At 38.6% G+C, this 13832-nt stretch overlaps 1 protein-coding gene across 1 annotated transcript in view; it reads right to left on the bottom strand.

The window, feature by feature from the left end:
- Positions 1 to 13832, bottom strand: part of GAD2 (glutamate decarboxylase 2) — a 117826-nt gene that overhangs the window by 27670 nt on the left and 76324 nt on the right. The window contains exons 7-8 of the mRNA XM_069729593.1: positions 6871 to 6986; positions 2188 to 2267 (exon numbers count right to left, since the gene is read on the bottom strand). Coding sequence (XP_069585694.1) covers positions 2188 to 2267; positions 6871 to 6986 — 196 coding nt within the window. The remainder of the gene's footprint in view (positions 1 to 2187; positions 2268 to 6870; positions 6987 to 13832) is intronic.

Here is a 13832-nt window from a genome sequence, read left to right as displayed (position 1 = left end):
GGGCAACGAAGGAGTGGCTTCATAAGAAGCATATGAAGGTCATGGAGTGGCCTAGCCAGTCTCCAGATCTCAACCCCATGGAAAACATTTGGAGGGAGTTGAAAGTCCGTGTTGCCCAGCGACAGGCCCAACACATCACTGCTCTAGAGGAGATCTGCATGGAGCAATGGGCCAACATACCACCAACAGTGTGTGCCAACCTTGTGAAGACTTACAGAAAACGTTTGACCTCTGTCATTGCCAACAAAGGATATGTAACAAAATATTGAGATTAACTTTTGTTAATGAACAAATACTTATTTTCCACCATAATTTTGCTAAATAAATCTTGCCAAGTCAGACAAGGTGATTTTTTTAATTTGTTTTCTCATTTTGACTCTCATAGTTGTGGTTTATCTATGATGTCAGTTACAGGGCTCTCTCATCTTTTTAAGTTGGAGAACTTGCACAATTGGTGGCTGACTAAATTCTTTTTTCCCCTCTGTAGCTCGAGAGATAGGCAGGACCTGGGGAGATGCACGGAGCTCAGGAGGACTAAGAAGAGCAGGTCACCAAGAGAGTTGAGGACACTGACAGTGAACCAACACACAGGTACAAGAGAATCCTCCAGAACCATCTCCTGGACCACAAGCAGACCCAGATCCTCATAAGTCTCAAACCCTACTCCTCTGTCTTCCCCTATTTGCACCCTAACCCTTTATTATACTCCAAACCCTCTTTGTGTTACAGTATATCCCTGTGTCCCCTTACTAATAGGGACAGTCAGTCCCGTCACAGTGGGGGGTGCCTTCTTGTGTTGTGTGTCTTTATAAGTGAGTGGGATAAGGTATTTTTATGGGCGTTTTCATGTGTTGCAACTGTGTATAAATTAGTACATGGATTTCATATTGATTTGTATATGTACAGACATTTGTTAATATTAAAGTGTTTTATCGTGATTTAAGCGTAGTCTTGTTAGTCAATAAATTTATTATATTTTACTGTAGCAAAGTGTCATCTAATCAGCGCGTGTATGTGCAAAGTAATATATATAATTTAGTACAAGGAAAAAGGTGGGAAACTAGATAACCCTCATGAGTAAAGAAAGAATACGGTATTAGAATATTAACATCTAATATCTGATATACCTAACCCCCCTTTTACAGGAACCATCCATAAACATCCTTTATGGATAGGTGCACACACTGATGTCCCCTTTCCCCCATCTATATGGAAGTCTGTTTTCCCTAACCACACAGGTAATACTGTCGCCATGCAGGTAGTTGGTTATTATAATGCCGCTTTCACTGGCTCCTTTCATGATGGTGAAAATTGGGGTGAAGTAAAAGAAATTGACTCTGTTTGATATATCAACTTTTTAATTATTATTTTTTATCTGATCAGATCATGTATGAACATTATATTTTGCACGCAGCACTTTTCTTATGATTTCCTTATGCCTTTATTTATGCCGTGGTCTTGCTCTTACTTACATTTATTGATACATGTTGTCTCACATTGCATCACTTGGACAATTATTATGAATTGATAGTTTAATTATTTTGCACACCTGTCCTTCAGCTCCTTCATTTTCTATATTATATTTATCTATCATGTTTTTATATCTTTTATAGTGTGGTTTATAATGTGTTAATAAAATCTAATATATTTTTAATTTTGATTGTCTTTGCCTATTTTTTGAACAATATTTTGTGGGGTTTTTTGTTGGAGGCGGAGAATGGGGTGTCGGTAGTTTGCATACACCATCTCGCCATGATGACCATGAAGCTATTAGCCTATATGGTCCACTACATTTAGAGTCCTTATCTGTGTACATTTCTAACACTTGTGGGTCGTGTACTGGTAAACATCGTTTTATTCTGCCATTTTATCAGTAAGTATGGCCTCTTTTTAGAAATATGAAGTATCATAAGCGATTCACCGACCAAAATGGATTTTTGAAGAACTGAATAAACATTTGTCTTTCAACTCGCAACTGGCCACGTAACTGAGCCACACAGTACAAGAAACTTCAGTTTCCAAGGTAAATTGAGTTCATTCTTTTTTTTGGGTACAAAACTTCATTAAAGGGAATACATTCAGTGACTGCTACCTCCGCTCGATATTTTACGTCTCTGTGACCTTAATCGGTGAAGGACTTAAGTTTTAATCTCTTGCGTTAAATTGCGTTTCCGGGTTCTTGCCTACCTTTCATCACACTTGATAAGAATCACACTGTCTGTGCCAATTCCCAAGGCTGCCGCTCCCTTCTTTACTGAAAAGTGACTCTGGAAAAGAACGTAATCGTGATCAGTTCGTTGTATTTATAGCAGATAATAGCTTTCTTCCATCAAATAAGCTGATCTAACCTATTGAACCGCGTATCTATATAACTGCTAAACCATAGTGATGTGTAATATGCAGTGACGTTTGGAACAGAATGCAGAATATAGGAAAATGTGTTGGATACCAGCTAAAAAAATAAAAATAAAAGCATCAATAAATACAAATCACACCTTTAAAGGGAACCTGTCATGTTTTCTGGCCTCCAAATTGCCACTGCTAAAATTAAATGCTGCACTATGGATCTTTACTTTAGATTTTGTAGCCCCAGCAGTGACCTAATTTTGCTAAAATGTAAGTTCCAAGACAGAAGTTATGCTTGCCATGCCCTTAAAGAGGTTTGTCCATGAACGCAAGCTTTAAGCCAGTTAATTTTTCCCCATTCCTGACCATTCAATTTTTTGGGTTTGTTTCTTTTTGTACATGTTTTTAGAGATCTAAATTGTTTTCTAGTTTGGATATTCATATACTTTTTTGCAACTTTTTCTCGTGATACGTGTGGCCTAATTTCTATGTCATTTTCAGACTTTTTTCTCTGATGTCAATGTTGGCCGATATCAGTGGAAAAAAAGGGTAATAAATGTCTATTTTTCCATATTTTTAAAAGCAAAGGTTTATCATCAGAAAGGAGCACTAAAATACATTTAAGTTTTATTCGACTTTAACGGTTACTTTTATAAATCGGACATTTTTTCTTTTTTTTTCAATGGGAGCCAGCCTAGTAACAGAGATTTCGATTGGTAGTGTTTTTTTTTAATTTATTTTTTATAAAATCTTATTTCTGTATAATGGTGGCTGGTATAATAGCCCCAGGTACGGAGCAATTTTATCATCCTGGTTGCACAGTAGACTTGGTCTGTGTCTGTCAGGACCTTGCAGCTCCTGCTACCTCGGCCTGGAGGAGAAAGATCTGTTACCACTTCGTATACTGTACACACAGCGATTGTTCAATGATTGAGCAGGCAGAGATGGTTATAAACCACCCCTGCCTTCTCTACGCAGAGTCCAGCTAGGTGTGACAGCCATCTCCCTGGTCCTGCAGCTACATGATCATGTGCAGATGCCGACTTTGTAATTACATTTTAGAACATCACTGCAGAGTACAACGCGGACTGTCCTGATGTTTTAAGTCTTTGGGAGGTCTGGAAATAGCAAAAATTTACAGAATGTCAAGTTATTCATTTGACCAGTCAGTAAAAAGATTCATTTAAAAATAGTTCACACGTCTTCTCTCTGTCAGAAGTCCTATTGTTTTTTTCTTGTTGTCCTTGTTAGAATCCAACCAGGTGCTTTCTTGATTTTATAGTCATGCGTGTATGAATGCTTTTCTTAAAGCACCCCTCTGCTCCGGTCCCATTCCGCCATCTTGTGATTGCAACGTCTGATTGACCAGAAGTCAGGGGTAACGATTAGTGATGAGCGAGTATGCTCGTTACTCGAGTTTCTCTGAGCATGCTCGGGTAGTCTCCGAGTATTTTAGCGTGCTCGGAGATTTAGTTTATGATTTGCGGCTGCTAGACAGCTCGAATACATGTGGGCATTTCCTTACAAACAGGTAACCCCCACATGTATTCAAACTTGCACCTTTGATGTCTATCTCGGGCATAAGTCCAATGAAGCAGGGTGTATTTTTCTTGGCTTCAGGCGCACTTAAGTGTATGTTCACACTGGGTGTATTTATGGCAGGTCTCTGCATGCTAACTTCAACTTTGATTTCTTTCCAAAATAAGTGGATGAGATTGGTTAAAATGTTATGCATTTTGCTGCTACTATAATATTATGCAGAGTTTTTTTTTTTTACTTCCGACAAAAAATTTTACGACCCGTCCACCCTTTGCGAACATAACCTTTTTTTACTTTGTACCTTCTTGTTTTTATTGAACTCACATCTATCAGTTTTCTTTTAATTTTAATGGTTCATTCAAAGATGTGGAAAATCTAAAAATGATTAAAACTTTATGGCTTTTCGTCATTTTTGTGCAGTGACACAAATGATTATACATAATAATAATAATAATTGCATGTAGCTTAGACAGGGGATAATTGCTTGCATGTAGACACGGCTTACTCTCAACCCCTGCAGAACCTCATGTGAGTTCATGGACAAGTCTTAATGGCTTATGTAAATGGAGAGCAGCGGTGGCAATTGAGGTCAGCAAAATACTAAAATGCTTCAGTTCCGCAATTTTACATAACAAGAACTCTGATTACAAGTACTATTCACCGAGCTCGTTGAGGCACTCTCGTGTCTCAATGTTCTTTTCTACGTGTCAACCAGTTTTTGTTTGATTACTGCTAGAGAGCAAAGGAAACTCTAATAAGTACTTTTTTCCTTTGGTATTTCAGTAAATGGTGGAGCCATAATAGAGAAAATCACATCTATCAGGCACATTGATATTCCAAATACAAGCTGAGATGAGGCATAATGCCTCACTGTAGCTCGCCCTCTTCTTCTCATTCTGAATTCATATAATTTGCTATTTCACAAACTTCTAAATGATATATTCAATATAAAAGAAATAATATTTTTTCGAGATGAAGTAAAATTACACTTTTACTATGGGTCTTAGAAACCATATTTATTTTTGTGCTAACGAATATTAAAATATTTGGGTATTTTTTTTATAATGTTGCATTCGACAACCCAATACTGGGACTTGTTGCTTGGGTTGGTTACTTACAGCTGGTAGGCTCAACATTATGAAGGGGGGGTAGGAAATATATTTAAAATCTTTTTCAAATAAAAAAATGAATAAATCATAGCCATTGATTTGCTAAGGAGGTATTTCCAGCCATACTTGGTGTGTTGATGATAGGAGGCAAAGACCAGTAGGAACCATATAAGCATAGGAATGGGACCTGTGGGGATCGAAGACGACGAGTATGATTTCTGTAATTATTTTAGAGCGGGCTGAGGCATTTTTAAAAATGCATTTTATTTGGATTTTATGTAATATACCAACACAGAGTAGCAAGCATTTGTAAAGTGCTAAGGAAATGATTTGTGATTTTCTAATTATTTTAAAAATGTAAATCTGAAAATTGTGACGTAGATTTGTATTCAGACTCCTGTAGTCTAATACCCCTAAATAAAATCCTGAGTGACCTATTGCCTTCAAAATCACATAATTACTAAATTGAGTCCACCTGTGTGTAAGTTATTCTCAGTATAACTACAGCTGTTCTGTGAAAGACTAAGAGGTTTGTTTGAGAACATTAAGGATCAAAAAGCATCATAAAAGCCAAGCAACACACCAGACAGATCAAGGATAAAGCTGTTGAGAAGAATAAGGCATGGCTAGGTTATAAAAACTATCCCAGGCTCTGAACATCTCACAGAGCCCTATTAAATCCATTATCCAAAACTGGAAGGAGTATGGCACAACTGTAAACCTACCAAGACATGGACCTCCACCTAATCTGACGTCCCAAGAAAGGAGAGCACTAATTACAAGCAGCCAAAAGGCCTAGGGTAACTCTGGAGGAGCTGCAGAGGTCTACAGCTCAGATGGAAGAATCTGTCCACCGGAAATTTATGTATACTCCATAAATCAGTTCTTTATGGAAGTGTGGCAAGAAGAAAGACATGTTTGAAAGCAAGCCATAAAAAGTCCTGTTTATAACTTGAAAATATCCCTGTGGAGGATGCAGCTAGCATGTGGAAGAAGGTGCTCTGGTCAAACTGGTCAGATGAGACCAAAGTAGAAATTTTGGGGCTAAATGCAACATGCTATATACCTGGTAGAACACTAACTGTACCCATCACCCTGAAAACATCATCACCACCATCAAACATGGCGGTGGCAGCATGATGCTGTGTGGATGTTTTTCTTCAGCAGGAACTGGTCAGAGTTGATGGGAAGATGGATGAAACAAAATACAGAGCAATTGTGGAGGAAAACCTGTTAAAGACTGCAAAAGATTTGAGACTGGGGCATAGGTTCACCTTCCAACAAGACAACAACCCCAAGCATACTGCCAGAGCTACAATGGAGGGTTTAGAACAAAGAATATTCACGTGTATGAATAGTCACGACAAATTCCAGACCTAAATCCCATTGACAATCTGTGGGAAGACTTAAAAATTGCCGTTCACAGACGTCTACATCCAATGTCACAGAGCTAGAGGTAGATTGCAAAGAAGAATGGGCAAAAATGTCATCTGGTAGAGATGTACCCCAACAGACTTGCAGCAGTAATTGCAGCGAGGGGTGATCCTACAAAGTATCAGACTACAGGGGGGCTGAATACAAATGCATATCACAATTTTCAGATTTACATTTCTCAAATAATTTGAAAAACCTGTATCATTTCCTTGACACTTCACAAATTCTTGCTACTTTGTGCTGATATATCACATAAAAGCCAAACAAAATACATTTTAGGTTGTCGGTGTAACGTAAAAAAAATAGGGAAAAGTTCACAGGGTATGAATACTTTTTCAAGGCACTGTACATGATTTAATAAAAGCCAAGTATTTGTTTAAAAACTACAGGGTAGAATATTTATAGAATTTCTTAGAAATACAATATAAAAAAAGTGACATACGTGTTCTGATGTGAGGGCAACCAGTCTTGGGATTGCTGACATTCCTTTCTCTTTAACTTCTGGGAACATCTTGAAACGTGCAATCAACATAGCATACAAGTTAGATATGGCACCACCTGGAGTCCACAGTAATACAATGTTACTTTTCCATTAAACCATTAATGCATTGTTCAATAAAACGAAGTGCAAATACAAATTTATATTCTTACACAGAGATGCATAATATTGCTAGGTAAAATATAGCTCAGAAATGTATCAGAAATGTTCATTTCAACCACTTCTCTAGCACTTAATTATCTTTATTTTAGGAATAATTACGGTAGGTGAGGGGCATTGTAAGAGTACTGTCTTTTTTAGGAATTAATTTTAACCACCTAATATAGGGAGCAAAAAAGCTGTGTAGTCTGTGAGGAAAGCAAGTGTAGAAAGAGAAACTTTAATACTTATGTATTAGTTAGTACCACAAATCAGAACCCCCAAAAATATTTCTTAAAGTAAAGATAAAGTGTACAAGGTCTTTAAGAGCCAGTTTTACAAAGGAAGAGAATGTGTTATATTTATTTATTAGTATGTCACAAAATCGTAGCCTCAGCATGATTTCTTAAATAAAAATGGGGGCAACCCCTTTAAACATTGATTAATTGATTGATTGGCTTGTCATTAAGGCCATCGAGGTTTCATCTGTCGGGATCCATCATCAGAATACCCAATGTTCAATGACTGTGCTCCCTTATTGTGCTTATTGGAAAGGTCACAGAGATCAACTCTACTGATCAAGATTAGGTATAGGCCTTAAATGGGTGGTCCGAAACAAAAATGTATTTTAATGGTAAATTCCTATCTATTTAATGTCATAATTAAATTAATTTCTAATATACTTTATTTAAAAAGTCCCCACAGTTCCCTCATTACTCTATCTAACTTCTTTATTTTTATTTTTACTACATCTGCTTGATGAAGCTTCGTTTGACAATCTCAGTGCAAGATGGGATAGTCAAACAAGTCGACATCAGGGGGCTGAGGAAACTGCTGCAGCCTCTGCCCCCCCCCGAAACGAAGCATCATCAGCAAAGTTTGTTTCAATGCCTGGGTTAGTCCATGCTCTACTGAGCATTCGTAAGTTGACAATTGGGACGTATGCTCAGTAGACTCTTGTCACTACGCAATATCTACATTGACAGTGCGCTTGCCCACTACCTCTGATCAAAAGTAATGAGTCAGCAAGAGAGCGCACTGTCGGTGCTCACTTTAAGAAGAGTAGATGATGTGCAGGAAAATCATAGACCAGAACTGCCCCCCACAAGTGATGTCATATGACATTGAATAGACATTCAGGATTAAACAATTTTTTAGTTTCGGACCAACCCTTTAACGTTTGATTTTTTTAAGCCCTATTAAATGTACAATTTTTTTCTTCTTAATATTTGCATACGGTATTGTTATGGAATATTTTAAACTTGCTTATTTTGGACATAGGTAATATTTTGATCAATTTTTAGTAAATTTAGTGTACGAGAGCCAAATATAGCTAGTCCATTAATGGATAACTTAAATAACGTAATCAAGAGTATTTGAGCTCCATAGAGTTTGAAATGCTAATTTGTCCTTTACCCCTCACTGCTTGTCGGAAGATGAGTTACACTTATGTCTGTAGTGCTCAAAGCAGCTATTGAGCAGAATAGACATACGTGTGGTTAATGACACACCTCTGGACAGGCAGCAGTGTGGGTGGTAGGGTGCAATACCCCAGCGCTGACAGTGATGTGAGAGGAGGAGAGATGATAGAATATAATGAAATGTGTCACCATCAAACTCAACTGTGTGTGCCCCTCCTCCCACAGGGACCTTATTGGAAAAAGTGTGAGTCATCTTTGCTTTAATCTCTGAGCACTTTCTAATTATACAAGAGGTTAGGCCAGGAAATCAGAATGGTATCCTTATATCTTACATACTGAAAAATCTAAGCTATAGTGTGGGGCGTGTTCTTTTTCTGCTGTGTTGCTGCCTGCTCGTGATTGGGCAACTCATACAAGGAGAAGAAGTACACACCCTCACTGAAAGCTATCTGATAACTCCCACTTTGACTTAACATGTTAATTACTTAGATGCCGAATACTTTGATTGCTAATATCTCCATAAAGGAGAGTTGAATAAAAAAAGGTTTATTCTGTTCTTACATCATGTGTCCAGTTCCACATGAAAAATTTGGTGAAAGGTAGTCTGTAATACGGAACAAGGGAAATGTTGAAATGTATTCTGGGATTTCCCCAATATATGCAATCAGATAAGTGCATGAACATTGTGTGCATAACTAGTCAATAATGACTAGTTACCCAGGCTGGACAGGCTAGCAGGATAAATTCAGCTTTATTTTAATAGTGAGTCACACATTGCTGGTGGGGGTATGTAAATGTAAATGGCTATCCCTGATAAAGACAACTTGATGACTTGGCCATATTGCATATCCTGGGGGCATACATATTTAAATTATTGTAATTGCTGCGCAGTTGATATTCTGAGGAACTCTTTGTAATACAGATGAACGAGCAATGTAGCTGACAGGGGGTATCCTCAGGATATCGTCTGCCTACATCTGAGAGTAGAATATCACAGTCTCATGCATGGAAAAGGCTCATAGGGAAATAATTAGTAATGGAAAAAAGACTATAAGGGTTTTGGAAAATTAGTTCATGCAAAGCACTCAGGATATATTAAGCTAGCCCAAAAGGCTTAACATAATGCACAGAAGGAAATAGTTCTTTTAAAAGCAGAATATACAGTATAGTGTACAGAAATACCAAAGCAATCAAGAAGGAATGGTTTATGATCCTGAGTTTCCTCAAATTTCCAATCTCTTTTGTTACAAGAGATTCCTAAAATTGATGCTGAGATGCCCAGTAAATTCTTTTGCAGCACCAGCACAGGAAAAACCAAATAGCACATAGAATTTTTGAAAAATCCATGGGCGTTGGTGTATGGATATGCTGGGTCCACCAGAATGAGAGATGCTCTTTGAAGTCATAATTGATAAAGATTTCAAAGGATTGCTATTAATGTTCTAGTAATGTATTAGAAAAGAGTTTTTTCTTTACACCAAATGCTCCTGAAACATCTCCTATGCCTCAAAGTAATATTAATAGTAATTTACATTAAAATGTTCGTAATACAGATAATAAATTGTCCACTGTGTGTAAAGACATCATCCCGGATATTCACCTATAGATAGTTTTAACATTCAGAAATGAACTTTGGGTGACTTTTTGGAAATATAATATGGTGATCGATTAAACAATTTTCATTAGAAGCTTGAGGGGTTGTAATCTGCTACATAGGCAAAACAAAGGGTCTCCACTTTCCTTGTGCCATTTATACTAAATGCCCTCTTTATTAGAGACATTTATCTAGCAACATGTTGGACATCCTTTGGCCTTCAGAACCTCAGCAATTCATCATGGCGTAGATTCCATTAGGTAGGGAAATTGTTCTACAAGAATATTGACCCATGTGGACAGGATAGCTTCTCATAGTTGCTGTAAATTAGATGTGGATACTGACATACTCCGAAAAGTCTGTTCCACTTTGTCTTAGAGATACTTTGTAGGATTAGGATCCGATGACAATGAAGGCCAATGAAGTAAGAAAAACTCTATGTCATGTTCCTGGAACCAAACCATGACTTTACGATGGTTGTGCCAAGGGGCAGTGTCTTTCTGCCATAGAGTAAATATCTACTATGAAGAGTTGAAACCATTAGGTAAGCCCTTCAGTCCAAACGTCCATCCACAGAGGAGCAAGGGTGTGCAAAAAAATCAATACCCTTACAATACCTTGACCAACCTGAACTATTGGCCCTTGACAGGGTTCATCAAGTCATTGCTTAATCATTTTGCAAAATCTCACCCTCCCATCAGCATGGTTCTCCAGAAATCAGAATACTTCTGACCAGGCATTGACATTACACTGCCAATAATGTCTGCCCCCCACTGGAGTTTTGATTTTATTTTCTTTAGACAGCAATGTCACACAAACCGGTCGTCTGCGATTATAGTCCATCCCTAATAATATTAATAAGGACACCACCAGTTTAACAGGAGTTCCACCATTGTATAGTGCTGCAGTTTGCTTGACTATGATCTGCCTTTTGTCACAATGATGGACACCTTCATCTTATAATGCCTTTCATTGACAAGTTTAAATCCATAGAATCCCAAATTTTTCATTGTCAGTATACTATCGAGATGAGTGCATAAGAAAACCCCACAAACTTGTCAGGTTTTAAAAAACTGGTCCCAAATTTTCAACAATGATTATGCCTGAAATTCATGCAATTTGGATATTTTAATATGGATTGACACAAAAAAAATTATTGGCTCATTTGATTTTATGTTGCACTCCAGGTTCATGTGTATAGTTTCCATTCAAGAAAGTCTCTAAGAAACTGGTCCCTCAATCTATAAATTTGGTAATTCTGGGGCACAGGAGCCTTTAGGTTAACTCAGGCACCAGGGCTCAAATATGACTTCTCGCCTAAGAACCCCAATTGCTTCACTTCAGACATTTTAAAGATATAAAGGAGACAATTGTACAGAATCCATGTGTCATACAGAATGAAAAATTTATTGGTTGACTGTCACCTTAAGTAGTGAAAAGTGTAAAAATCTTAACGGTGACACCCCCTAAAGTGCTTTATTCTATTTTGGCTCACAGCTCTTTGTAGCCTGGGTTGCAAACCATTCATATTCCCATCAATGGGGTATGTGACAATTCCTAAAGGCTCATGCAGATGTCCATACAAATTGGTCCAAGCAAGGATTGCAATGCACAGACTGGCTGTGGCTCTCGCGACTCGTGTGTACAGCCTCACGGACAAATGTAAAGCTGTCATTTGGGTTGGGAGAGCTGAAACCAGTAATGGCATTGCTTTGGTTGGTCAGACCAATTTGCATGGACATCTGTATGAGCTCACACACCGAGAGAGGCTAAAAGCACTTGTATGTAGGAGAAAACATGGAGGAACCTTATTTTCTGGATGAACAGTAGTCAGAAATCTGAAACCCCACAATCATATTGTTATAGTATATCCTAAGATGTAATGTTATATGATAGAATGTTCTAAATGCTCGTTACGTTTAATTGCACACCAATTGGTATCAGTGCAATTTGTGACAATTAGTGATGAGCGAATATACTCGTTACTCGAGATTTCCTGAGCACGCTCAGGGGTCCTCTGAGTATTTTTTAGTGCTTGGAGATTTAGTTTTTCTTGCCGCAGCTGAATGATTTTCATCTGTTACCCAGCATAAGTAGATGTGGGGGTTGCCTGGTTGCTGGGCAACCCCACATGTACTTATTGTTAGGGCTGGTGGAAGGCACCGAGTAAATATGGAGATAGTATGCGTTCACAGTCCGGGGTCCACTGTGCAGGAGTGGAACCTGCTGCTAGTAAATGGCGGCACAATATGGCGGTACTACGCCTGAATAGACACGGGTTCCGTCACCCAGTCTGTATAGAAGCTAACTCTGTTGCTTCACAAAGTCACTGGGATTAAAGGTAACATTGTGCTCTGTTAACCTCACAGAGGATCACAGCTCACTAATGGAGCAGGTAGCACACAGTGGCCATACAGTCAGCAACAGCACACAAATAACTCCTCTCCGGAGGTGCCGGAATTCTAGTGGCTATACACCAGCCCTAAATTCACACACACAAACTCCTCTCCGGAGGTGCCGGAATTATAGTGGCTATACAGCCGACCCTGAACACATGCTGACACAGACCACAAAGTAGCTAAGCTCATACACAAAAGAACATAAGTTGATACTAGCGCATTGGCCATGCGGCCATGCGAACCTTTTATAGAGAAAGCTCTCCAGGACCTTCCTAGTGGTCCAATAGGAACTGCTTCAGGACCTGAGCATGTGACCCCCGACCTCCATTGAGAGGTCATCCCTTGGGCATGCTCAGTAGAGGAAAAGCAGGACTTAGTCCCAGGAGCATCTGCTCGCTGCTGAACAGTGCTGGTTACAATGGCTGAGCCTGGAAGATCAGCAGTAACCAAGCGCAGAGTATCTAACTGAGCCAGGCGCTGGGACCGACGTCTCCGCTGAGCAGGCTCCACTGCGGCTGAAGAAGAATGGCAGACCGCAGCGGAGGTGGCTCGAGATTTCCCCTGTGCAGCGGTGGGAACTTGACACCTAACACTTTTGCTGGGTAACAGATGTAAATTATTCAGCTGCGGCAAGGAAAACTAAATCTCCGAGCACTAAAAAATACTCGGAGAACCCCCGAGCATGCTCGAGAAATCTCGAGTAACGAGTATATTCGCTCATCACTAGTGACAATATATCACCCACGCTCTAGTGATAATGAGATGACTCTGCTCAATACCTCCCAGTCTATACAGAAAAGCTGACAAATGAGCTACAGAAAAGAGAAATATGATCTTTTATGTGACTATTAATGAAAAGCAAAACCAAAAATACCTTTTTTTTCTAACCACAGTCAACCACACAACATTACACTAAAATAGAGCTTGAAGTAAAATGCCCTTTTGTCAAGGTCGTGGCCTGGATAGCTAACCAGAGTCATTTTTATAGTTTACAGATAAATTTAATATATAGATTTACCTGGCGAGCTTTAGAACAAAAAAAAAAAGTTACATTATTTAAAAATCATCTAAAAAAAAAAACAAAAACAACTATATTGAGCAGCCCATACCCTCTTCCTCAATAATGACTAGCTGCTCTTATCTCTGTGCTGCACACATGGCGTTTTACGCTAATTGTCATGTCCTTTGATTACCCCTTTAATTGTATATAGCTTGTGTCCTTTGTACTGAAGCTCCTACAAATTCTTTTTTCAGTGTGTGAGTAGTAGGAGCATTTAGAACTGCAAGGCAAATGTCTCATCTGATTATCCTTCCTACAGAGCACAATTTATGCTCATGGTAATACGCAGCTTG

The sequence above is a fragment of the Ranitomeya imitator genome, chromosome 6, assembly GCF_032444005.1.
Source record: "Ranitomeya imitator isolate aRanImi1 chromosome 6, aRanImi1.pri, whole genome shotgun sequence".
NCBI lineage: Eukaryota > Metazoa > Chordata > Amphibia > Anura > Dendrobatidae > Ranitomeya > Ranitomeya imitator.
This window is presented reverse-complemented; position numbering and strand designations above follow the sequence as displayed.